The sequence below is a fragment of the Leptodactylus fuscus genome, chromosome 1 (genome assembly GCF_031893055.1).
Source record: "Leptodactylus fuscus isolate aLepFus1 chromosome 1, aLepFus1.hap2, whole genome shotgun sequence".
Taxonomy (NCBI): domain Eukaryota; kingdom Metazoa; phylum Chordata; class Amphibia; order Anura; family Leptodactylidae; genus Leptodactylus; species Leptodactylus fuscus.
The window spans coordinates 38,096,093-38,122,634 of NC_134265.1; the positions used below are offsets into that span (position 1 = coordinate 38,096,093).

At 42.0% G+C, this 26,542-nt stretch overlaps 1 protein-coding gene across 2 annotated transcripts in view; it reads left to right on the plus strand.

Moving 5' to 3' along the window:
- The window catches only part of LOC142198750 (phospholipid-transporting ATPase ID-like), a 98,448-nt gene that overhangs the window by 16,407 nt on the left and 55,499 nt on the right, over positions 1 to 26,542 (plus strand). Inside the window, exons 1-2 of one of the 2 annotated variants that reach the window (XM_075269724.1) lie at positions 3,964 to 4,040; positions 21,755 to 21,834. In XM_075269724.1, coding sequence (XP_075125825.1) covers positions 21,792 to 21,834 — 43 coding nt within the window. In that variant the 5' untranslated portion in view covers positions 3,964 to 4,040; positions 21,755 to 21,791. Of the gene's footprint in view, positions 1 to 3,963; positions 4,041 to 21,754; positions 21,835 to 26,542 lie in introns of those variants that run through there. The other variant, XM_075269723.1, reaches the window with a different exon arrangement.

Consider the following 26,542-nt stretch of genomic DNA (forward strand, 5'->3'; position numbering starts at 1 on the left):
GTGTAAAAAAAAAAAAGAATAAAGTAAGATAGTGGACAAACAAAGCAGTTTTGCTGAAGCAGTGTATTTAGGAAAAGTCTTACATTCACATTATCAAGCAGTATAGATAGGATCCTTGTGATGGGACAACCCCTTTAAGACTTTCTATCTGTCTTGTACTACACTCAACCTTAGCGTAAAAAAGGAAAAAAAAAAGCTTGTGCTAGTTTACGGTCCTGCAGTGTCAGCGTCATGTAGATGCTGTGTAAGGCAGCCTGTACTCCGTGCTATATTTTACACTGTGTCACACTGCATTGCAAGAATCCAGAACACATTACATGGATTTCATTTGGTTCCATCATTATTACACAGGATTCCAGGTATCAGGATATGTTCATAAGGGAGAGAACTGCTGCAGATTTTCCATTGCAGTGTTTTATCAGCAAAAACCGCATTGTATAGCTGTTCTTTTTTTTGTTGCTGAATTGATGGCAGCAATGCTGAAGTCTTGCCGCAGATTTCACCATCTTCATTGCAATAGATGAAACCTACAGTGCGATTCTGCAGTAAAAATTGACATGCTGCAGATAAGAAATCCACAGCGCAGCGAGTGGTGCATTCTGCTGCGGGGATTTCCTGCAACGTTACAGTATCTACTCTGCCCCCATTGTAAAACACTGCAGAATGTATGCATAGATGTTTTGTGCACAAATTCTGCTGCTTTTCAGTCCCATGTAGACCTACTGTATTAGCGATACAGAACATCATGCAAGGTAGAAATCCCCTAGGGGGCGCTGACACACAACAGACTGAAAGAAAGGACATAATAAAGAGGAGACTATATTATAGCGAAACTCTCCTATGCATATACTAGTATCTATGCAATAAGATATTGAGGTAGTTGATGGCTTACAGATGTCAGCAAATTCACCAAGCGTCAGTAAAGTAAAGCATACAAAAACCAAATGCAAAATATTGTAGGATGTCAGTGAAGCGCAAGATTATAGGGTTAGTAATGCAGAACGTGTGCGCACCGTGTGGGGTCACTGATGCAGATGTGCAGGGTAAATGGTCAGTAATGTAGGATGAATGAGTGTTGGGGTGTCAGGGATGAAGGGGATGTGCATTGTAGTTTGTCAGGGTCCTGAGGTATGTAATCTTGGGGTGTCAATGGCGCAGAAAGTGTATAACATTGGTGTGCCATTGATGTAGGCAGTGTATAATGTTCGGATGTCATTAAAAAGTTTGGATGACAGTGATACAGGCGGTATATAATGTGGGGGGCCTGGGAGATAGAATGTGCAAACTCGAAAAAATACAGAAGGTGTTGGCGGGGTGCTGGTGTTACAAGGCTGTGTATGTCAAGATTTGGGAGTGTGGAGGATACTCCTAGCTGTGTACAGTAACCCTGCAGCTGTAGTACACCCTGAGTGGGCAGAAGGAAACATAAAGTGATGCAGGGAGTGTGTACTGTACCCTGGGGTGTAGGAAGGGTCAGTGTTACAGGAGCTATGTCTGTATTTTGGGGGTCAGTCACACGTTGTTGTACAGAGTACTCTGATTTTGGCAGGACTGTGCAGGATAAGAAGGCAACAGTGATGCAGTTAGTGTGAATATTTTTGTGTCAGTGAGGTGTGGGGTTGTCAGTATTATAGGGATTGTGTATATGTTTAGCATCAGTGAGGTGTGGGGGTTTAAGTATTTTAGGGGCTGTGTATATGTTGGTGATATCAATGAGGTGTGAGGGTGTAAGTATTTTAGGGGCTGTGTATATGTTGGGGGTATCAGTGAGGTGTGGGGGTGTCAGTATTATAGAGGCTGTGTATATGTTGGGAGCTTTAGGGGCTGTGTATATGTTGGGGGTATCAGCGAAGTGTGGAGGTGTCAGTATTATAGGGACTATGTATATGTTTGGAGCACCAGTGAGGTGTGGGGGTGTCAGTATTATAGAGGCTGCTGTGGTGTGATGGAGTAAGTATTTTAGGGGCTGTGTATATATTTGGAGTATCAGTGAGGTGTGGGGTGTCAATATTATAGAGGCTGTGTATATGTTGGGGGCTTTAGGGGCTGTGTATATGTTGGGGATATCAGTGAAGTGTGGGGGTGTCAGTATTATAGGGACTATGTATATGTTTGGTGGTATCATTGAGGTGTGGGGGTGTCAGTATAATAGAGGCTGTGTATATGTTGGGGTGTCAGTGTGCTGTGATGGAGTAAGTATTTTAGGGGTTGTGTATATATTTGGAGTATCAGTGAGGTGTGGGGGTGTCAGTATTATAGGGACTATGTATATGTTTGGAGCACCAGTAAGGTGTGGGGGTGTCAGTATTATAGAGGCTGTGTATATATTGGGGTGTCAGCGTGCTGTGATGGAATAACTATTTTAGGGGCTGTGTATATATTTGGAGTATCACTGAGGTGTGGGGGTGTCAGTATTATAGGGACTGTGTATATGTTGGGGGTATCAGTGAGGTGTGGGAGTGTCAGTATTGTAGAGGCTGTGTATATTTTGGGGTGTCAGTGTGCTGTGATGGAGTAAGTATTTTAGGGGCTGTGTATATATTTGGAGTATCAGTGAGGTGTGGGGGTGTCAGTATTATAGAGGCTGTGTATATATTGGGGGTATCAGTGGGGTGTCAGTATTATAGAGGCTGTGTATATGTCGGGGTGTCAGCGTGCTGTGATGGAATAACTATTTTAGGGGCTGTGTATATATTTGGAGTATCAGTGAGGTGTGGGGGTGTCAGTATTATAGAGGCTGTGTATATATTGGGGTGTCAGTGTGCTGTGATGGAGTAAGTATTATAGAGGCTGTGTATATATTGGGGGTATCAGTGGGGTGTCAGTATTATAGAGGCTGTGTATATGTCGGGGTGTCAGCGTGCTGTGATGGAATAACTATTTTAGGGGCTGTGTATATATTTGGAGTATCAGTGAGGTGTGGGGGTGTCAGTATTATAGGGACTGTGTATATGTTGGGGGTATCACTGAGGTGTGGGGGTGTCAGTATTGTAGAGGCTGTGTATATGTTGGGGTGTCAGTGTGCTGTGATGGAGTAAGTATTTTAGGGGCTGTGTATATATTTGGAGTATCAGTGAGGTGTGGGGGTGTCAGTATTATAGAGGCTGTGTATATGTTGGGGTGTCAGTGTGCTGTGATGGAGTAAGTATTTTAGGGGCTGTGTATATATTTGGAGTATCAGTGAGGTGTGGGGGTGTCAGTATTATAGGGACTATGTATATGTTTGGAGCACCAGTAAGGTGTGGGGGTGTCAGTATTATAGAGGCTGTGTATATATTGGGGTGTCAGCGTGCTGTGATGGAATAACTATTTTAGGGGCTGTGTATATATTTGGAGTATCACTGAGGTGTGGGGGTGTCAGTATTATAGGGACTGTGTATATGTTGGGGGTATCACTGAGGTGTGGGGGTGTCAGTATTGTAGAGGCTGTGTATATGTTGGGGTGTCAGTGTGCTGTGATGGAGTAAGTATTTTAGGGGCTGTGTATATATTTGGAGTATCAGTGAGGTGTGGGGGTGTCAGTATTATAGAGGCTGTGTATATGTTGGGGTGTCAGTGTGCTGTGATGGAGTAAGTATTTTAGGGGCTGTGTATATATTTGGAGTATCAGTGAGGTGTGGGGGTGTCAGTATTATAGGGACTATGTATATGTTTGGAGCACCAGTAAGGTGTGGGGGTGTCAGTATTATAGAGGCTGTGTATATATTGGGGTGTCAGCGTGCTGTGATGGAGTACGTATTTTATGGGCTGTGTATATATTTGGAGTATCAGTGAGGTGTGGGGGGTCACCTTGTTGCAGGAGGTGTTCCTATAGTTTAGGGGTGTCAGGCAGCGCTGTACATAGACACTCCTTGCTGTGTTCAGTGGGAAGGACTGTGTGTGTGTGTGTGTGGAGTGTTGTAACTTCCTCAGCCTGTTTACTGAGTGCAGGCAGCCATTCACACATCAGTCAGTCTCTGCAGGAAACAGCCTGAGCCTGGACTCTCTCCAGCACTCACTGAGATGGGGCACCAAGGGAAAGCCTGAAGCTCCCGCACTGGGTAAGGTGCCCCTTCTATGGGACTCTCTAATGGGGAGGGGGAGCTCTGCATTTCAGGGGTGTCTTCCAGTCCGCACACCTCCCTGGGGGCTTTGTATGTCAGTCACATTCCAGGGGGAGGGGGCACAGATAACACCCTGGTGGAGGGGTGTAACACTCCACGTGCTCCTGTGTACATCCCAGTGCCACTATATCAGGCGGGCAGCATGCTGTATACAATATCCAGACACTGCCGCTTCCTCTGTCCTGTGTCTGGTGGTTATAACACCTCTATATACATATATCCTGTGTCTGTAGCTCAGATGTAGCAGAGCTCAGTTTGGCGTTTAACTCTTAGAACATCTGTTCTCGTTCTTTGCCTTCCGATTTGTGTCTGCAGCTTCGGACTTGGAGAGGGGACATATGTTCTGCCATATGGATGTGACACATATGTGGCAATGTGTCCTGAGATGAGTGTTTAGATACTGTGTTGCTTTAGATAAGTTTGTACTGTACATAAGTCAGATACGTCCATAATGATCTAAATCTATATCCGCCATATGGATGACAGTATTCCGTATTTTTGATGTAAGGGTATGAGCAATTTTGCATAACAATCTCAGTGGAAAGTCTCCTCCGTTTTTGTATACAGAGCTCTTATGCAACTTTGTGTGTTTCTATGGTTACAGACTACAGTTTGGTCATGTCGTCAGGTGGGGGCAAATAAAGGGGGACGGAGTTAAAAACCCATAATTAAAAACATGGCATAATACCTAAATAATAGCGACTTTTAGGGTCCAAACAACTGTGAAAGGTGATCAAGGTAGTTCCGCAACCAGATAGTCGTTCAACATTTTTTCAGGACATGTTGCGTTTTAGTTGCAATCGCACTTTTGATATGTGACACTTAGTTTTGCAAAGACACAAATGTATGCAACGTCCTTTACTAAAGCATGGCGGACACACGCATATTTGTATGCAGGTTTTGTTGCTGTTTTTATGATGTGGTATCTGCGTTGTCCTCTGCTGATGCATTATTGTCCTGTAGGAATTTATCCAAACAATGCTCAGTGAGTTGCTGTTGGTGTCCATCATTTTTCAGTATAGTAGCACATGTAGCAGTTATGTGTGCAGTTTCTCAGGGGATGGCCAAAGAGCCTTATAGAGGACCTTTCAACACCTCTGTTACTCCCATTTTTTTTTTTTTTTGCATCCTTCAATAGGCGCTGCTCCACTGATTCTAGCAGAGTTGCACATTATTCTCTACACTCCACCGTTCCTGAGCAATCAGTTCTGTTAGTTTTAGCAAAATTATACTCTCTTCTTTCAGGTGGGCGGTCCTCGACTGGAGCAGAAACATAGGGTCGACCCATTTGACAACAGAGAGCATAACTGTGCTGACCTTAACAACAATGATTGCTCAGGAATGGTGGGGGCTAGAGAAAAAATTCCAACTGTGCTGGAATCAGAGGAGCAGCGCCTATTGAAGGGTGCAAAGAGATGGAGGTGAAGAAAGGTCCTTTTAAGGGGATTATGGTCACTGCTCTCTGTAATTAAATTGTCACATTCTGAAGGAAAACATTGACATCTCACTGAATTTTAGTGTGGGCCACTGGGTTCACACATAGTGTCTTTCATTTTTGTGTTGTACATGCTTGCTTTTAGTTTATTACATGTTGATAACCAGGTCCAGTTAGGCAGCACTAATCATTGGAAAGCGGAGATCTGTGTGGTGGGAAGGTTGTCTGCTGGGGTTCATTGCTGCTGAGGAAATTGCATAGAAAGCAATTCCTCAATAGCCTTGCCTGCTAAATCAGAATACAGACTGTTGTAAACCCCAGCTGTATTCTGCTGACAGACACTTGAGAAGTATAAGGTTGCCTGCTCTGCTCTATGCTGAGAGTGTTTCTGCTCATAAATCGCCTTAGTATACTAGGGAACTGTTTTCTATGCAGATCTGTAATATAAATGTGTTATACATAGTAGCAGTCTGCATGCTGTATACAGTTATTACATCCCATTCTGTAGAAAGAGCACCGCCCCAGTCATACACGCGGTATCATGTAAATCAATGAGTCATTGCACGACCTGTCAGCGCAGGACAGGAGCTGACGCTCTCCACAGATGATATCTTGAATCACATCGATTTTTATCTTCTGACTAATGAATTCTTGACTCAGCTCCACACCCTCATTTCACTTTTTCTCCTTCTTCAGGATTTGTTCAGTTATCAGTGATGAAGTCTTCATCGCTGTAACGTATTTGCAGTTTACCTAAAACGTTCTTTATATCCAGATATTCAAAGGAGTTTCCCGGGAGTTACATATTGTGGACCAATGCTTAAGGAAGGGCCCCTACACATGAAGTTTACGCTCCGTTTATTCTGTACATTTTACACGTGTAATAATACACGTGTAAAATGTAGTTAGCCATTGAGTTCAATGGCATGTTCGTATGACGCGCGTCTTTTTGCGCATGCACAGATGCGCGCGCAAAAAGACGCGCATTATACGAACATGCCATTGAACTCAATGGCTAACTACATTTTACACGTGTATTTTTACACGTGTAAAATATACAAAATGAGCGGAGCGTATTCAGAATACACGGAGCATAAACTCCGTGTGAAGGGGCCCTGAGGTCAGTTCACAACTGTTGGAGACTCCGCCGCAGAAACTTCCAAAAATTGGCAGAGAGAAACGTTCTCTTCAATTTTGAAATGGGGGGACACCAGACAGACCCCATTGTAGTCAATGAGATCCACCAGTGTCCGTGTGTAACCAATAAAGCAGCAGTCTGTCTCTCTCTGAATGTAGGAGGAACCAGTGCCGATGTGAGCAAAGCCTAAGGGTTCCAGAGGTTCCGGACCAAAATACGGGTAGCTACGACTGGATGCTGGTGCAGTGCATCGGTATCCAGTCGCGCAGTCCGCTCCGCATTAGACCCAAATGAATGAGCCTAGTCGGGAGGGAGTGTCTTCAGGCGGATGTCACGAGCCGAATCTGCCTGAAAGAATGAGCACCTCGCTTCTTTTTTCCCGGGACCCGGAAAAGAACTGTCTGGCTCCCATTGATTTCAATGGGAGACGTCTTTTTGGTCAGGATTTTGAGGCGGATACGGCGTAGATTTAATAAGGGAAGAAAATCTGCAGCAAAAATGCAATAAAAAATGCTGTGGAAAAAAATACAGTGTGTTATGCTCAGTTTTTAATGCAGCGTTTTTTTTAGCTGCGTTCCGCAATATGGAACCGTAGCCCAAGACCCCCACCTATGTCTTCAATGTATAATAAGCAGAGTGGCGTACATTGCATAGAAGCAGTGCTTGGTTATGCAGCTTAGCCCCATTCCCTTCACTGGGACAGAGCTACAAATACGCCAGTTGAATGAATGGATCGTCCTCAATGCTATAATGTCTCCCTCCATGCGCTCCCCCCATTGTAATGCCCCCCTTGTTTTGGCACACTTCATTCTCTGCCATTGATGGCATTGGTATTACAAGTATAATGTAGTCACTATATTGCCCCTTCCCTGGGCCATCAGCAGGAGAAATGGGCTGAATGGTGACACAGGAAGAGGTGACTCCATGCTTCACCATTGTATTCAGCTAACATTCGATTAGGTTACAGCTACCTGTTTTGTATGTTTACTGTAAATGCCTCCAGCTCTGTTATGTCATCTATCCATCATTGAGCCTTCCATAGAGCACTTTGCATACAGCGATTCAGAATTTATTTACATGAAAATTGTCCATAGACATCAAACAGCCAAGTTTCCCAATTCCTAGACATCAGACTATTCCCTTGAGCCGGACAGGCATGGTGATTTCTGGAAAGATTGGGATGAATCTAGTCTGACACATCTGGTACCACTTTGGAGGTCATATTGTTAATGGATACCATTGAAATTAGAGCACGCGATGTAACGTGTTGGGTCAGCTTTAGGAGCGGGGTCTTCTAAAGGCCCACACAGTATTATGAAGCTGAGGCAGAAGAATTGTGATGTTATTGCTCCATGGAAAACAAAGTCCTCTTATTCAACCTGTTTCCTTAACGTAAGAGGATTTCGAGATATAGATAACATTTTTTTCTTGGTGCTGTAACATATGCTGGGAAATGCTGCTGATAGGGCTGCTATATAAACATGTCTCTGGATGAGCTGCGGACAGCTGTTATCTGGACAGGAGACACAGAGACGCACAGAACATTTACAGCAATTATACACAGCTTTTTAGTACCGTTCTTTCATTTTAAAGGAAAATTAGGGATTAAGCTATTAAGAATAGTTTAAAGGGAGTCACCAAAACCCAGCATATAAACCTAGCCCTGCAGATAGATAGGTTAGTGTCACCAGAACCAGCATATCAACCCAGGCCTGCAGATAGATAGGTTAGTGTCACCAGAACCAGCATATCAACCCAGGCCTGCAGATAGATAGGTTAGAGTCACCAGAACCAGCATATCAACCCAGGCCTGCAGATAGATAGGTTAGTGTCACCAGAACCAGCATATCATCCCAGCCCTGCAGATAGATAGGTTAGTGTCACCAGACCCAGCATATCACCCCAGCCCTGCAGATAGATAGGTTAGTGTCACCAGACCCAGCATATCACCCCAGCCCTGCAGATAGATAGGTTAGAGTCACCAGAACCAGCATATCACCCCAGTCCTGCAGATAGATAGGTTAGTGTAACCAGAACCAGCATATCGCCCAGCCCTACAGATAGATAGGTTAGTGTCACCAGAACCAGCATATCAACCCAGGCCTGCAGATAGATAGGTTAGTGTCACCAGAACCAGCATATCACCCCAGCCCTGCAGATAGATAGGTTAGTGTCACCAGAACCAGCATATCACCCCAGCCCTGCAGATAGGTAGGTTAGTGTCACCAGAACCAGCATATCACCCCAGCCCTGCAGATAGATAGGTTAGTGTCACCAGAACCAGCATATCACCCCAGCCCTGCAGATAGGTTAGTGTCACCAGAACCAGCATATCACCCCAGGCCTGCAGATAGATAGGTTAGTGTCACCAGAACCAGCATATGACCCCAGGGCTGCAGAGAGATAGGTTAGTGTCAATAGAACCAGCATATAAACGCAGGTCACCTGAATCAAGACAGTGTTTTTCCTCTTCCGAATTGTTGCCTCCATTGCTGAGATATCTCCGTTTTTGTCAAATGTAAATGAGCTCTTTGGAGCAACGAGGGTGTTACTTTTGCTCCCAAGAGCTCATTTGGATATGGACAAAAACAGCGATAACTCAAAAGCGATTTACAAGGGTAAAACCCAGTTTGACTTAGGTGACCTGAGCCTATCTATTTGCAGGGTTAGGTTGATATTCTGTGTTCTGGATCCCTTTAAATAACAATTCCCTAATAATATTAATTATAATGATAATATAAATCTAATATGTCCCATTATCCCCGGGATTGCAGTGCATTCTTTAGCTCCTCTGTTACTTAGCACTGAATGTATTCATTTATTCCACCCTTGCTTATAACCAATATACTTTGCATCGCTATACAAAGAGTGTCCATTTCCATCCATCCCTGTGCCCAGTTGGGGTCACAACACTTGTCTAGGGCCAGTTTCATTGGAAGCCAGTTATTGAAGTTGTCTAGGATTACAATAACATGGGTACTTTTTTCAAAAAAAGTGCACCACATCTGTCCCCAGGTTATAAATGGTATTGCAGCTCAGCTCTATTCCCTTCAATGGAGATGAGCTGCAATACCAGATGTCACCTGTAGGCAGGTGTGGCGCTGTGCCTGAAAGAAAGCAATGCTTTTCTAATTGTGGATGGACCCCCTTGTCTGCAGAGTCTCTGTGCTGCACATATCGTATGATTAAATGGTCATTTAAACAATTTCCCAATATATTCTACAAAGTCTTCTTCTTTGTGATGTGACTTTTGGCAACTTCTATTCTGTATTAGGCTGAACCTGCCAACTCCCTACAGATGTGCCAGCGAACTTCATGCCGACAACGTGTCATCATTCCTGGGTGTACAGTAACACGGCAATGAATAGTGGGTGTAGTTCTGATATTGTCCCAACATAGAGACGGAAACAAACGCCAAGATTTTAGTGAAACCAGACGGATGATTTCCAGTAAAAACCAGGGAAGGAAACATAAACACAAAGAGAGATGAAGTAAAAATAGCAGGAGAGTCGGAGAGCGGAGAAGTGCGCGTGCCGCTCTGTGGGATGTCGACGGTGTGCGGAGAGCGAAGAATGACATAATGGCCATTGATATCATAACGTACTGAAGCCTAGTACAAGAACTGCCTCGTGTTTTGCCTAAAAAGTGGCAGAGAGTAACTGAGGTCTAGTTCACATCTGTGTTCGGTATTCCGTTCGGGGAGTCCGCTTGGGGACTTATACGCATTAAAAAGCGGTGAGCTAACAAACCACACTGACCCCATAGACTATTATGGGGTCTGTGTGGTTTCTGCTCGGTGTCTGCATGAATCTTGTGGAGAGAAAAGTCCTGCAAGCACACAGACCCCATTATAGTCTATTCCTGGAACACAGATGTGGACCGAGCCTGAGATCTAACAGGCCTCATCCCTCCTCTCATGTTTATGGTGGAGCTGGGAATAAAAGCTGTGAGAAGTATCCCACTGACGTTTCGAGTGTGTGGTTGGTTTAAGTCTTGTTCAGACTGGTGAGCCGGCATTCCTCACATAACACAGGTGATGTCTCCACATCGGTAATAGTATCAAGTATCACTATGATCTCCACCTGACCATATCTGTTCTTCATATGTATGCGCCCTCGAAAAGTTGGAAACAGAGGAAAGGAGGGGGGTTTTACACCAGGTTCACACTTGCATTCGGGTTTCTATCCTTCGGGTCCTCATAACCCAAAAGATGGAGACCCTGTTCGCTTAAAAAGTGGTTACAGGTGGAAACTCATGGACCCCATAAACTATAATGGGGTCACCAGCTGTTATATGAATAATGGCCGTCCTTGCACTTGTACGGACAGACATCGCCATTATGCACTGCCATTAGGTCCTTGAAAAATGGCACGGCCATGTGCATAGTCTTTCTCAAAAGAACATAGGACGTGAGCATAGCTGATCTATGAGCTCCTTTATGATGATCCAGATTATGGCAACTGCACTACTGAGCAGAAAAGGAGAAGTGGTGTTGTCAGTTCCCTTCCCCCACATGTATTGATGCAATAATTATGGCCCTACATTTGGGATCTTTTTTTGTAACACTGTGTATTACTACATTTGCGCTGAACTTGCCCTTTAACCATAGAAGTGCATGCTGCAGCTTTAAGACTAGTCTATTATTATGTTATGTCTACCCCATAGCAAAACGAAAAACTTTTCTCCAGGAAGGAAAATCATTGAGGCTGAGACTCCCATGGGGCTGATATCAGATTTATATAAAGGAGGCATTCTTAATTGGGTGGAGACTTTCTGTGTCCCCGCCAGGACATTAGACCATTGCAAGACTGAGGAAAGGAAAGTGGAAGTGGGATCAGAACTGCTGCATGATAACTTATGTATTGTATGTCCCGGACCAGTATATCCTATACTAGCAGGGTAACCTATCATATATACTGTAGATCTGGTTTTAGTGACAGAGTACAAACGTAGCAGAGTTAACCTTGACTTTCTGCAGTATGATATGGAGATAAGAAGTAATTGAAAAATCATTGACACACCCGTGTTCACACTCTGTGCCGCAGTGTTGGAATGTTGACTCTGCTACATCTGTATTGTGAAAGCTACAGCACTGTCAGTGTGCTAGCCATGTTTTTCAGCCGTATTATATTCTAAATTCTAGTGAATCCCATCCACATCTTGCCTAAAAATACACGTAGAGGACACGCTGCGATTTCCAAAACTGTGGCAGTTTTGGAAATCGCAGTATATCAATTATACCAACGGAAACAATGGCGGTTTTCCTATAGGTATAATGGAAACAGAAAGTTACAGAGGAAACCTCTGCGGATTTGCTGTGAGAATCGTTGCAGGAAAAAACACAATGTGTTGCCGGCGTGGCTCGCTATGTGGGCTCTTTGCCTAAAACAGACGTGATTAGATATAAAGGTGCTGATGAACAGGAGTCAGCGCTGGGTTTGAAGGCATTCATGGACCCAATTGGCTCCTACAAGCTTTCCAAGTTTACACCATCAGACCCTCAAGGTGTCCTCCTTGCCAGCAACACAGAAGGCCGGAACAATCCCTTAAATGCAGCGTCATTCCAGTCTTTGGTCACTTAAAGGGATTGTCCAGTTTCAGACCAATATTAAGAGACAAATGTTATTGTTTGTATAATGAAAAGTTCTATAATTTTCCTATATAATTCCTGTATCAATTCCTTTGCTAGATCTCTGCTTGCTGTCATTCCTTGTTTACATTCAATGGATACAAATAATTTCCTAGTCATGTGATATATAGTCCAGGGTCATGTGATATATAGTCCAGGGTCATGTGATGACTACACAGCTCGTTACCAGGCAGAGGTCTGATCACTGTGCTGTGACTATAACGAGCTTTGCATCTGTGTGTCCATCACATGACCAGGGACTGTATTTTCACATGGCTATGGATTGTATATCACATGACCAGGGACTGTATATCACATGACTATGGATGATATATCACATGACCAGGGACTGTATATCACAGGGCCAGAGACTGTATATCATAGGACTATTTATTGTATATCACATGACTATGGATGGTATATCACATGACCAGGGACAGTATATCACATGACCAGGGACTATTTTTTACACAAGCAATAATATTTATCTCTTCATGTTGGTCTGAAACTGGACAACCCCTTTAAGCGATGCCTGATATTGATGAGACAGACCACGGGGAGCAGCAAATAATCTTTCTGACAGTGCAACCCATAGGTGCAATTTGCTCCGTCTCTAAGGATTCAGCATGCAATACAGCTTCCGGAACACACTAAAACACTGACATGCAATAACCTGCACCAGTTACAGTGATGTGAGCATGTAACACGAGACATGATGCAATGCAAACATTTCACAACACGTAATACAACAGAAAATCACCTTGTGCCAACCTGCTGCCAGTATTTTCAAACCCTGTATTTTGTATATTGACAACCGTGTACTGCAGCGGTGCAGGGAGTATACTGAGAATGGGGTGATCGAGGAAAAACATCCAGTGACAATGGGTCTCTCTCCTGTCATTTTCTATTGGCGGATACATCTCTAAGGCTAGGTTCACACTAGCATTCGGGTTTCCGTCCTTTGGGTCTGCATGGGGATCTGAAAGATGGAAACCCTGTCAGCTTAAAAAGCAGTTACACCCGCAAACCTATGGACCCCATACACTATAATGGGGTCCGCTGGGGTTCTGCTGAATTTTTAAGGATACCAGCAGAGAGAAAAGCCCTCTTTGCAGGACTTTGCTCTTCAATAATTTTATGCGGATTCAGCATCGGAGCACTCGAACGCTGGTGTGTCCCTACTATTAGGGTTATTATTGGTGCAATTAATGGAGTCAATTTCGCTATAGCGGATGATGTAGAGTAGAGAAACCCTTTTTTGGCACATGAAATATCTACATATTAAGGATGGGCTCACACTACTGTTATTCAATGTCCGTTGTTTTCATCTGTCACAGGATGAGAGCGACTGACATCAAATGACAGATGCAGTCGGGCCCCAATTCACAATGTATTAAATATATTTTTCGGACGGAAGAAAAAGTGCTGCATTCGGGACTTGTTTTCCATTATTAAAGTAAACAAACATGATACAAGCGTCCGCCATGTTGTTTACTTTAGCGTCAATGGGACCACAAACAAATAGAGGAGGCATCCGTCACTCTGCTGCCTTGTATGTCCATTGCTCTCATCCTATGACAGATTACAGTAATGGACTCTCTGTGAGATTGATTCTTAAAACTAGGACCACGACATATATACGACACTGAAACTCTTCCTTGTTCCTCGTGTTCATGTATTACATTTCGGAGTGCTTGTGGTTATTATGTAATGTCCGGCCATGCTGACTTTTGTTCACTTCTTTATTCTTTTTTACATATGTAAGCAGCTTATACAACAATATAATGAATGTGTTACCCATAGCAACCAATCAGAACACAGCTGTCTTTGCTTTTCTTTTATACTGCAGTTAGATGAAAGCACTCCTCTGATTGGCTGCTGTGGGCAGCACCTGCATCAGCCTCCAATCAAATGTTTGTATTTTGACCACTGCCCAGATAGCTTGAATCTGATTGGCTGCTATGGGTGACTGGAAAGCTCCAACATGTACCTGATGTTTCAGTCATAGCTCGATGACTACTTCCTATTGTCTTGTGATAGATTCTCCCTGTAATAGTGATAAGAATTGTATAGCTGATAGAGTAAACCACAGAGTAACTTACACAAGACACCCAGACGGAAGTACAGAAACCACAAGACAAGATCATGACAGACCCAGCGCAGCAGCACCGTGCCCCTGAAGAATGTATGGACAGACTTAGATACACATGGATAGACTTAGATACACTAGCTCGCCATATTGTAACACACATGATAAGATTAGATAATGCAGCTCTGCATACAGTACCAGTGATTGGCTCAGATACACCAGCATATCAGACCCGGTTCACATCTGCGTTCAGGATTCCGTTCATGGAGTCCCCTTGGGGATCCACCAAACAGAAACCTATACATGAGTCCCCCTGCGAACTTCCGGTTGGCACATGCGCAATGGAAGGGCGGCAAGAAGACTTCCTGTTCCTTAGTGAATTAACCAGGGCTGGGTATGTACTTCAGGGTATGGTCCTCGGGTTACGACGAGCCTGCTGCAGAACCTCATTTTCTGAATGCTATACAGTGTATAGCATTCGGCAAATGAAGGCTGATTGTGTAGCAGGCTCGTCCTTGCTACGAGCAGGTAAGTATGCTGTTACCAGTTGACTTTTTCTCATTGAAATGAATAGACCAGCGTTGATTGGCCAGTTGCCAGTGATTTGGCCAATCAACGCTGGTTCTGCCAGAGGCTCGTCTGAGGAGGCGGAGTCTAACATCGGACTATTCATTCCAATGAGAAAAACTCTTGCCTGCCCGTGGCAAGGACGTGCCTGCTGCAGAATCAGTGTTCATTTGCCGAATGCTATACATATATATAGCATTCGGCAAATAAATATATATACTGTATAGCATTTAGCAAATGAGGTTCTGCAGCAGGCTCGTCGTAACCACGAAACAGTATGCCTATACCCCTGCTAGACATGGCAAACTCTCAAAACCGGAAAGAGATCTTCGACCGGAAATAGGAAGGGCGGGACTTAATCCTTTGTTATTGTTGTCAAAGGGGGACTCATGTATACGCATTAAAAAGCGGTTAGCTGAGGGCGGGTTCACACCAGTGCACAAACTCCGTTTTCTTCTGTCGGCAGAAGACGGAAACCTGGCAGACCGTGTCCGGCCGTGAGCGCCCGTGAGCGTTTTGTGCTCTCCACGGTGGAACCGTTTGTTTTTAACCGGACACAAAGTCCTGCATGTCTGACTTTGTGTCCGGTTAAAAAAAAAAAAAACGGTTTCACCGCGGAGAGCACAAAACACTCACAGGCACTCACGGCCGGACACTTTCCAAACCCATTCAAATGAATGGGTTTGAAAAATGCCTACAGGTTTCCGTCTCTTGCTCAGTTTCGGGCAGGAAACGGAAAGCTGCATAACGGAGACCAGGGCACAGATGTGATCCCGCCCTAAGAAACCACACAGACCCCATAGACTATAATGGGGTCTGTGTGATTTCCGTTCGGTTTCCGCACAAATCATGCGTAGAGAAAAGTGGTGCTTGCAGGACTTTTCTCTCCGCATGATTCGTGCGGAGACTGAGCGGTAATCACATGGACCCTATTATAGTCTATGGGGTCCATGTGTTTTCCCAGGTAACCACTTTTCAATGTGTATAGGCTTTCGTTTGGGAGATCCCCAAGCGAGCTCCCCGAACAGAATCCCGAACGCAGATGTGAAGCGGCCTTTAGATTTTATTACACATTATAGGCTTAGATACATCAGTGCCAGTTTTTATATTCCCTGCAGTGCGGACAGTGCACCTCATTTATGTAGCTTGTGTAGATTTGAGGGATCATTTATACTTAAACTGGCATACATGAGCACAAATCTGCCTTCTAGGAAAGTGACGTGGGGTGTGCAAAAATTTAAAACGTTGCAAGTTTTGTGCAAACTCTGGATTTATGCAAAAATATGAGACGTTAGACTTGCCAGACATAACACTCCTTTAACCTCCAGTGACCCACTACCATTACCCAATCCATATAAGTACATTACACCAACTTGTTGGGTTATTGGGGTTGATCGCAGCTTTATTTGATAACTTTATCAGAAATCCAAACGTTTAATCACAAACGAACATATCATGCCCATTGTGATGTTCTCATAAAATTAATGACCTCGTCTTCCTGAATGTCACCACTGGGAGGCAGCGGACATGTGGGAGCATCTTTCTACATAATTTGGGCGTTCTCCCGCCAAGCTGTGACGACCAATCTGAAGAAGAGTAGACCAACACCAAGTCCAGAGAAAAACTAAAGGGGCAGGGTGGCCAATGTTCTCCTCTCGCCATGGACCCCGACAGAGGGTATGCATGACTCCACCTACGTGCCCCTTTATAATGGCCTCTTGCTCCGCCTCCAGTGATGTCACCTGTTTTTTAAAAGTAAAGTTACTCATTTCCATCGGCCAGTCCACAGCACTTTCTTTATACAATTCAGGGCTCTATTCAGAATTTTAAAAACTGATATACAAAGTATGATACATCTACCCCATTAACCTAAAAAAGCCGTCCTGGTTCAGTAGGTGGAGGATGCGCAGAAGAAAAAAATGTAAATGTACAAATTTTGCATTTTCATGGATTTTTATTTTAGCTTTCTATGGTTGGGCGTACCTCTAGGAAAGCCTGTTTTTTTTTTTTTTAAATATTGGGTCGATCCAACATACACCTATTACTGACAGTATCTAAGCCTTAGATACTTTGTCTCATAAAACAGTATCACACATGAGAGGCTTGGATAGAAAAATTATAAAACAATCACTATAGCGTAAATATATAATATATGATATAATAACTCGGCAGTCAGTATCGCACATGATAGGTTTAGATACTGTAGGTGATCAGAGAATATCACACATAGTAGATTTAGATACACCAGTTTAGCAGAACATTATAAAACGTGTCCAAAATTCGATTATAATGCTCCTTGACCTGTAATTTAGGATGGGAGTTACAGAAATAGCCATATACCCCTGTTCTACGCTGCCCCATAGAAGTAAATGGGAGGTATGGAAACGGTGTAACGCTGTTTCCACACTTCCCATTCAACAATATGAGAGATAGAGAAACAAGGCAGAGAAGGGTCTGGATGGGAATAAACCTTTAAATACTCTGTCTGGTGTTAGATACATGTATTCCACACACAATATCACACGATAAAGCAATGGCTTTGCAGTCAGTATCATACATGATAGACTTAGATACACTAGCTGTGCATTATACCATATCATTCTCTAATATTATATGATGATAGCTATTATACAGTGGTCTCCCATAAGGTTACATGCACACTACTAGTAACACGCGTTTTGTGCTTGAACGGGTTAAACCATGGCCTGTCTCATTGTATAATCCAGAAAGTAAACAGATAAATGGCCTCAGCCATAAGTCAGCCTTGTAGTGTATGAAGCAAGTTCAGTCTTGGCAGTGGTTCTGGGTGATTCCTGTTCGCATGGTTTTACTATGATCAAACAGCAGCCATGGTGTCCTGCTGGGGTGATGAAACCCACCTGCTACAATTGGGGGAGGGATCATGTAAGTCCTATGTTCCTATCAAGTTTTACTGATACGTACTGTCTATTACTACAAAAGAACCGGCTGGAGAAGTTACATATGGTGCAGTCAGATTAATAAAGTAATGTTACAATATATATATATCAAATTATATATTTTCATATCCATATAAGGCAGTATTATAGTAGTTATATTCTTGTACATAGTAGCAGTATTATAGAAGTTATATTCTTGTACATAGGGGGCAGTATTATAGTAGTTATATTCTTGTACATAGTAGCAGTATTATAGAAGTTATATTCTTGTACATAGGGAGCAGTATTATAGTAGTTATATTCTTGTACATAGGGGGCAGTATTATAGTAGTTATATTCTTGTACATCGGAGCAGTATTATAGTAGTTATATTCTTGTATATAGGGGCAGTATTATAGTAGTTATATTCTTGTACATAGCAGCAGTATTATAGTAGTTATAGTCTTGTACATAGGAGCAGTATTATAGTAGTTATATTCTTGTACATCAGAAGTAGTATTATAGTAGTTATTATAGTAGTTATTTTCTTGTACATAGGAGCAGTATTATAGTAGTTATATTCTTGTACATAGGGGGCAGTATTATAGTAGTTATATTCTTGTACATAGGAGCAGTATTATAGTAGTTATATTCTTGTACATAGGAGCAGTATTATAGTAGTTATATTCATGTACATAGTGGGCAGTATAATACAGTCCTATGAAAAAGTTTGGGCACCCCTATTAATCTTAATCATTTTTAGTTCTAAATATTTTGGTGTTTGCAACAGCCATTTCAGTTTGATATATCTAATAACTGATGGACACAGTAATATTTCAGGATTGAAATGAGGTTTATTGTACTAACAGAAAATGCGCAATATGCATTAAACCAAAATTTGACCGGTGCAAAAATATGGGCACCTCAACAGAAAAGTGACATTAATATTTAGTACATCCTCCTTTTGCAAAGATAACAGCCTCTAGTTGCTTCCTGTAGCTTTTAATCAGTTCCTGGATCCTGGATGAAGGTATTTTGGACCATTTCTTTCTACAAAACAATTCAAGTTCAGTTAAGTTTGATGGTCGCCGAACATGGACAGCCCGCTCTCAAATGATCTGAAAACAAAGATTGTTCAACATAGTTGTTCAGGGGAAGGATACAAAACGTTGTCTCAGAGATTTAACCTGTCAGTTTCCACTGTGAGGGACATAGTAAGGAAATGGAAGACCACAGGGACAGTTCTTGTTAAGCCCAGAAGTGGCAGGCCAAGAAAAATATCAGAAAGGCAGAGAAGAAGAATGGTGAGAACAGTCAAGGACAATCCACAGACCACCTCCAAAGAGCTGCAGCATCATCTTGCTGCAGATGGTGTCACTGTGCATCGGTAGCAATACAGCGCACTTTGCACAAGGAGAAGCTGTATGGGAGAGTGATGAGAAGGAAGCCGTTTTTGCACGTATGCCACAAATAGAGTTGCCTGAGGTATGCAAAAGCACATTTGGAGAAGCCAACTTCATTTTGGAAACAAAGATTGAGTTGTTTGGTTATAAAAAAAGGCGTTATGCATGGCGTCCAAAAAGAAACAGCATTCCAAGAAAAACACATGCTACCCACTGTAAAATTTGGTGGAGGTTCCATCATGCTTTGGGGCTGTGTGGCCAATGCCGGCATCGGGAATCTTGTTAAAGTTGAGAGTCGCATGGATTCCACTCAGTATCAGCAGATTCTTGAGAATAATGTTCAAGAATCAGTGACGAAGTTGAAGTTACGCCGGGGATGGATATTTCAGCAAGACAATGATCCAAAACACCGCTCCAAATCCTCAGGCATTCATGCAGAGGAACAATTACAATGTTCTGGAATGGCCATCCCAGTCCCCAGACCTGAATATCATTGAACATCTGTGGGATGATTTGAAGCGGGCTGTCCATGCTCGGCGACCATCTAACTTAACTGAACTTGAATTGTTTGTCCAAAATACCTTTATCCAGGATCCAGGAACTGATTAAAAGCTACAGGAAGCGACTAGAGGCTGTTATCTTTGCAAAAGGAGGATCTACTAAATATTAATATCACTTTTCTGTTGAGGTGCCCATACTTTTGCACCGGTCAAATTTTGGTTTAATGCATATTGCACATTTTCTGTTAGTACAATAAACCTCATTTCAATCCTGAAATATTACTGTGTCCATCAGTTATTAGATATATCAAACTGAAATGGCTGTTGCAAATACCAAAATATTTAGAACTAAAAATGATTAAGATTAATAGGGGTGCCCAAACTTTTTCATAGGACTGTAGCTATCAGTCTGGTAATAAATGCAGTACCAGGTCTTGGTTCTTTGTGTATTCTTAATATTAGGTCTCATTTATCTACCTTTTCTAATAAAAATGTAATTGTTGCTCATAACAGTCCCTTTGTAGTTTTCCAGAGAAGTGACTGCTGCTATGATCTGTTAGATAATGTTGAAGATAATATTGATAAATGGCGCCAGTGATATGAGTTCTGAAGTTTTTGGACTGGTTTTCGGGGTTTCTCAGTCTGAGTTAATGTTGAGATTTATGGAACAGCATTTTTGTCTTTTATTCTAAGCTATGGCGATATAATTAATAAAATATCACTTACCTGCATTTGGATTTCCGTTCTTCTTCCCCAAACGGACCAGATAAACGGAAACCTAATTCACTTAATAAAAGGTTTCCCATAGAAACCCATAGGCCCTTAGACTATAATGTAATCTGCCGGGTTTCCGTTGGAAAAATGTGAAGAGAAAAATCCTGCATCCTTATTTTCAAGTGGAATCGGGGACAGAATCCCCAAACAGAGACCAGGTGCAGATGTGAACCTAGTCTTACTTTGGTTGTCCTTATACTACTATTCTTGTCATCACTGATGGTAAACTGTATGAACAGATTGTTTCCATTTTTGTATTTCCCACCATTTTTGAAGGGGGTTTCCAGCAACATTGAAAAACCAGCCATGTCTGTGTATGGGGGTCTATTGTCAAAAAAGAAACCGAGCTATGCTTGCCCCCTAAATCCCCACCACTCCAGTGATTTGTCTCTGCTGCTCACCATTGGTGCTGTTTAACAGGGCTGTAGCATTTACATCTTGTCGAAACGTGCCGACTCCAGCCATCACTGGCCTCAACAGTACATCACTGAGGCCCTATTCACATCTGCGTTCGAGTTTCTATTAGGGGAGTCCACTTTGTGAGGCAACACTTTTCTCTCTACATGTTTCGTGTGGGAACCACATGGACCCCATTACACTCTATGGGGTCCACGGGTTTCCTTACGTAACCGCTGTTTTATGCAGATAGGTTTCAGTTCAGCGGGTCGCTAAGCAGACTCACCGAACAGAAACCTGAACGCAGATGTGAATAAGGCCTGAGGACAGTTGTTGCCTGCGGCAGTCATATGACATTACCAATGCAGCGCTGTCAACAGACACTGACAAAAAGTGGTGGCGACTGAGTACAGGAATGGTCAGGGGTCCAGGCACCCCTTTAAGATCTCTTCTTGATGTCAGTCAAAATATTCAGTGTCTAAAACCCATGCCTTTCCTATATTTCTGTGGCTTGTTACAGTGTATCAGTGCAGGTAAAATGTATCAGTAAAACATATATCATTCTCCCTACAGTTCTGTAAGTGCCTCTATGTTCCAGGTTATGAGGGTGTGTTCCTTATTCTCAATGTTTCGTTTGGTTATCCTGTCCCACGCACATCTGTACATATCTTTATTTTTCCACTGACATTGACTGTAAAGTCGCCCATTAGGGAATATCTGGAATCCGTTGAGTTGTGAGATTGTTTTTATTACATCGGGCAGTAAAGTTGATTCTCTACCTGAACATATAATAACATTATGTCATTGTGATTTTTTTTCCTAGAAATTCCATGGGATTGTAGCCAGGATAAAATCTGGGAATGCCTTTATTCGGATTAAACTGTGGGAGGAAAAAACAAGAAGGTAAGAAGTGTGTAAGCTTTTTATTGCCCGTACAGTATCAAGAATGGTATGACATGGCTGATAACACAAGACCACACAATATTAATATCCAGAGGCAACCAAGGCTGGAGCGGGTCGTAGCAAAAAACTGCCGCAACGCATTGCGGTTTTTCCCGCAGCGCTTTTCAAAACAGAGGCTTCCTATGCAGACTTTCTGCTTTCATTATACCTAAGGGGAAACTGCTGGCATTTCTGTAAACATAACTGATTTGCTGCCATTTCCAAAACCGCAACAGTTTTGGAATGCACAGTGTCCATTGCACGTATTTTTTTTGCAAAATATGGATGGGATTCGCCACTTTGCATGGACTGTAAAACGCCATGTTTTTTTGCCACGACGTTTCTGCCATGGTGCTTATGCGACGTGGGGCAATAGTCTAAAAGAAAATTGCATACAAGGCATGATAAATTCTCCTCGCCGTGTTCTAAAAGTAGCGGCGTCACGTCTATTATAAAAGCGCTTGACTCACGGCCATGTCGTGTGCATGTAGCCTAAGGGGTTGTTCACACAGAAAAGATTTGTTGCAGAAATGTCTGTGGCTGACAATCTTTATGGCATGCTCATACATTTCTACAAGTCACAGTCAAGAAATGTAATGCAGTCATCCTATTAATATTATAAATGTGAAAGTTTGTGGGTTTGTGAGTTTGGATGTTCGGATGTTTGTTCCTCAATCACGGAAAAACCACTCCACCGATTTGGCTGAAATTTTCCACAAACATAGTTAATACACCCGATTGCGCAATAGGCTACTTTTCGTCACAATAGCGCACATACGTTTGTGCCAGGACCACCACAAAACCCAAACTCACATCACCATCTCTGCAATCTCACACACTTTGGACCATAGCAAGCCATAAAATTCATATTGCCCTCTGCAGCCTCGCCCCTAACCCCACACAATCTCATATACATATACTTTACCACTTTGCCCCTCACCTTAACGATACTCCAGGAGGCTCTCTTTAACGCTCCGGAGCAGCCATGTTTGCCGACCCCCACCGCTCTGACAATCCGCGACACCGCCCACCCATCTCAATACCCCTAGGAGGTCTAATAAATGCAAAAAAAAAAGTTTACAAAAAGTAAAAAAAATATAAAAAAATAAAAAGGATTAAAAATTCAAATCACCCCCCTTTCCCTAGAACACATATAAAAGTAGTTAAATACTGTGAAACACATACATGTTAGGTATCCCCATGTCCGAAATCGCCCGCTCTACAAAGATATACAAATATTTTTCCTGTTCGGTAAACGCCGTAGCGGGAAAAATGGTCAAAAGTGCCAAACCGGCATTTTTTCCACTTTTTTGATTCTGATAAAAAATTGAATAAAAAGTGATCAAAGCAATAACATTTCCCGAAAATGGTAGAACTACAAAGTACACCCGGTCCCGCAAAAAAAGACGCCCTATACATCCCCGTACACGCACGTATAAAAAAGTTACGGCTGTCAGAATATGGCGACTTTTCAAAAAATAATTTCTTAACACAGTTTGGGATTTTTTTAAGGGGTTAAAATGTAAATAAAATCATATAAATTTGGTATCCCCGGAGTCGTAATGAAACACAGAATACAGGGGACATGTCATTTTAGTTGCACAGTGAACGCCGTAAAACCAAAGCCCGTAAGAAAGTCGCAGAAATGCATTTTTTCTTCAAATCCACCCCATTCAGAATTTTTTCCCTGCTTCCCAGTACATTATATAGAATAATTAATGGTGGCATCATGAAGAAAAATTTGTCCCAGGAAAAATTAAGACCTCATATGGCTCTGGGAGAGGAGAAATAAAAAAGTTATGGGGTTTAGAAGGAGGGGAGTCAAAAACGAAAATCAAAAAATTCCATCGGTGGGAAAGGGTTAACTTCAAATACTTCTATCCCAAAGTCACTATGTAAAGTTTCTCACAACACCGTATATATAGCAGCTCAAATACAAAGTAACTTCAACACAAAAGTCTCACGTATTCTCTGAATTACAGCAACAACAAGATACAAAGTTACATTTCATATCCCATCCCTTATACACAGTATGAAAACCCTACCCGCACCTGTATATACCCACTGCTACAATCACCGCAGACGAAGTCGCGGGTAACAGCTAGTACAGCAATATATCTCCCAGTGAATTGTAAAGGGATCTCATCTACAAAACCTTTGTTTTTTTTTCTGCCGAACATGGTATTGCATAATTTTCTCCTGTACTTAGTAATTTGTAATAATATATGTATAATTAAAGGGTACCTCCGCTTGCCAGCAAACATCAGTGTGTTTGTAACATTGCCAGACTCATTGAGTTTGCCTTTAACATTGCTAAATATTGGCAATGTCTATGTTGTTTCTTTAGCTAGTTAGCAGGGCAGTAGACTGGGCACAGTGCCCAAAACAGGATTAAATAAACATTATTATATTGTGCCTAGAAAAGAAACCTCATAGCAGCTATGGGTTCAGTGCCATATAGTGCCTGCGGGTATATATCTAAGATATCCAGATAAATAGATCTATATTGTCTAGAACAGGAATATTATTATTATTATTATTATTATTATTACCGTTGTTCAAACCTGGATTGCGACCACCATCTCTCCAGTATCCTGCTTCCTCATTATAATAGCGGTCAGGAGAAACATTCAACTCCCAACTATTGTGCAGTGCCTACAAACTATAATGTACCGTATATACTCGCGTATAAGCCAAATTTTTAAGCACAGTTTTTGTACTGAAAAAGCCCCCCTCGGCTTATACTCGAGTTAAGCAAAAAAAAAAAATATATATATATTTTTTTTTGGGGGGAGGGGGGTCTATGAACAGCTGCAATAGTAATGTATAGAATCTCCCATAAAATAGTGAAAAAAAGAGAAACTTTAAACAAAATATAATAGAAATTAAAGGAAATAAAAGTTGTAAATCCCTCCTGTGCTAACCATAGAGCCCCCAGAAAAGTGCTAGCAACAGAGCCCCCCAAAGAGTGCTAACCACGGAGCCCCCAGAATAGTGCTAACCACAGAGCACCCAGAAGAGTGCTAACCACAGATCCCCAGAATAATGCTAACCACAGAGCCTCAATAAGAGTGCTAGCATTGAGCTCCAATATGAGTGTTAGTCGCTGAGTCTCTATAGTGCAGTCAGTCACAGAGCCAAGTTACCAAGGCTAGCCATAGATACTCTCAAGATTGCTAGTCACAGAACCCCCATAAGAGTACTAGTCACAGAGCCCCCATCACAATGCTATTTACAGAGTCCCCAATAGCAGTGCTAGTCACATTGCCCACATAGCAGGGCTAACCAGAGAGGCTCTATAACTATACTAGTAACAGAGCCCCTAACAGTGCTAGCCAAAGAGTCCCAATGAGAGTACTAGCTATAGGGTCCTCATAAGAGTGTTATCCATAGAGCCCCCATAACAGTGCTAGTCACAGAGCCCCGTAAGAATGCTAGCCACAGAGTCCTCATAGCAGTGCTAGCTAGAGTCACCACAGAACCCCTATAACAGTGCTAGTCACTTGGCAGAACTGCTCACCTGATCGCTGATTTTAACCTTGTACGTCTACTTTTTTATTAACATTATAATATTATTATTATTATTATTATTATTATTATTATTATTGATATGTTACTACATGAAGTTCCCTAATTAGCAAAGAATTGTTGGAGTGTCAAATGTGAAAGACAAGCAGGACATGGTACAGTCTGTGCTATATCCGTGTATACATTAGAATGTTGTCTCTCCTGCGTTTGGCTTTGAGGAGCGGCTTGGCAAATATTGGATCTCAGATTCTGGAGATCTTGTTGGCTCTTGAATCATATGTATTATATTACTATATTTTATAGTATTGTGTTTGCGTCATTCTGAATTACATCAACTTTTGGAAGCCCTAATAATATTCAGTGAGAATGAGCAAAGCTGTGTTATGGATACTGATAGGAAACACTGGCACAACAGCTGAGATCAGATATGGGGAGGACAGGCAGTATTAGGGTATGTTCACACAGAGTTTTTTGAAGGCTGATTATTTTCAGCTAGAAAAAAAAAAAGAGATATGACCTTTCCTCGGGTGGATTCCATGTTGAAAAACCCATTGAAATCAATGGGAGGCGAAAAAAAAAAAAAAACATGACAGTTTTTGATTTGCAAAAATTGCGTTTTTTTTTTTTTGTTTGTTTTTTTTTTAAGGGAAGTTTCATACAGTGTGCAGAATGAAAACTTGATAAAAATGAATGATAAAAATGAATGATAAAACTCAGTGTGAACATACCCTTATAGTAGTTATATTCTTGTACATAGGAGCAGTATTATAGTAGTTATATTCTTGTACATAGGAGCACTATTATAGTAGTTATATTCTTGTACATAGGAGCAGTATTATAGTAGTTATATTCTTGTACATAGGAGCAGTATTATAGTAGTTATATTCTTGTACATAGGAGCAGTATTATAGTAGTTATATTCTTGTACATAGGAGGCAGTATTATAATAGTTATATTCTTATACATAGGGGGCAGTATTATAGTAGTTATATTCTTGTACATAGGAGCAGTATTATAGTAGTTATATTCTTGTACATAGGAGCAGTATTATAGTAGTTATATTCTTGTACATAGGAGCAGTATTATAGTAGTTATAGTCTTGTACATAGGAGCAGTATTATAGTAGTTATATTCTTGTACA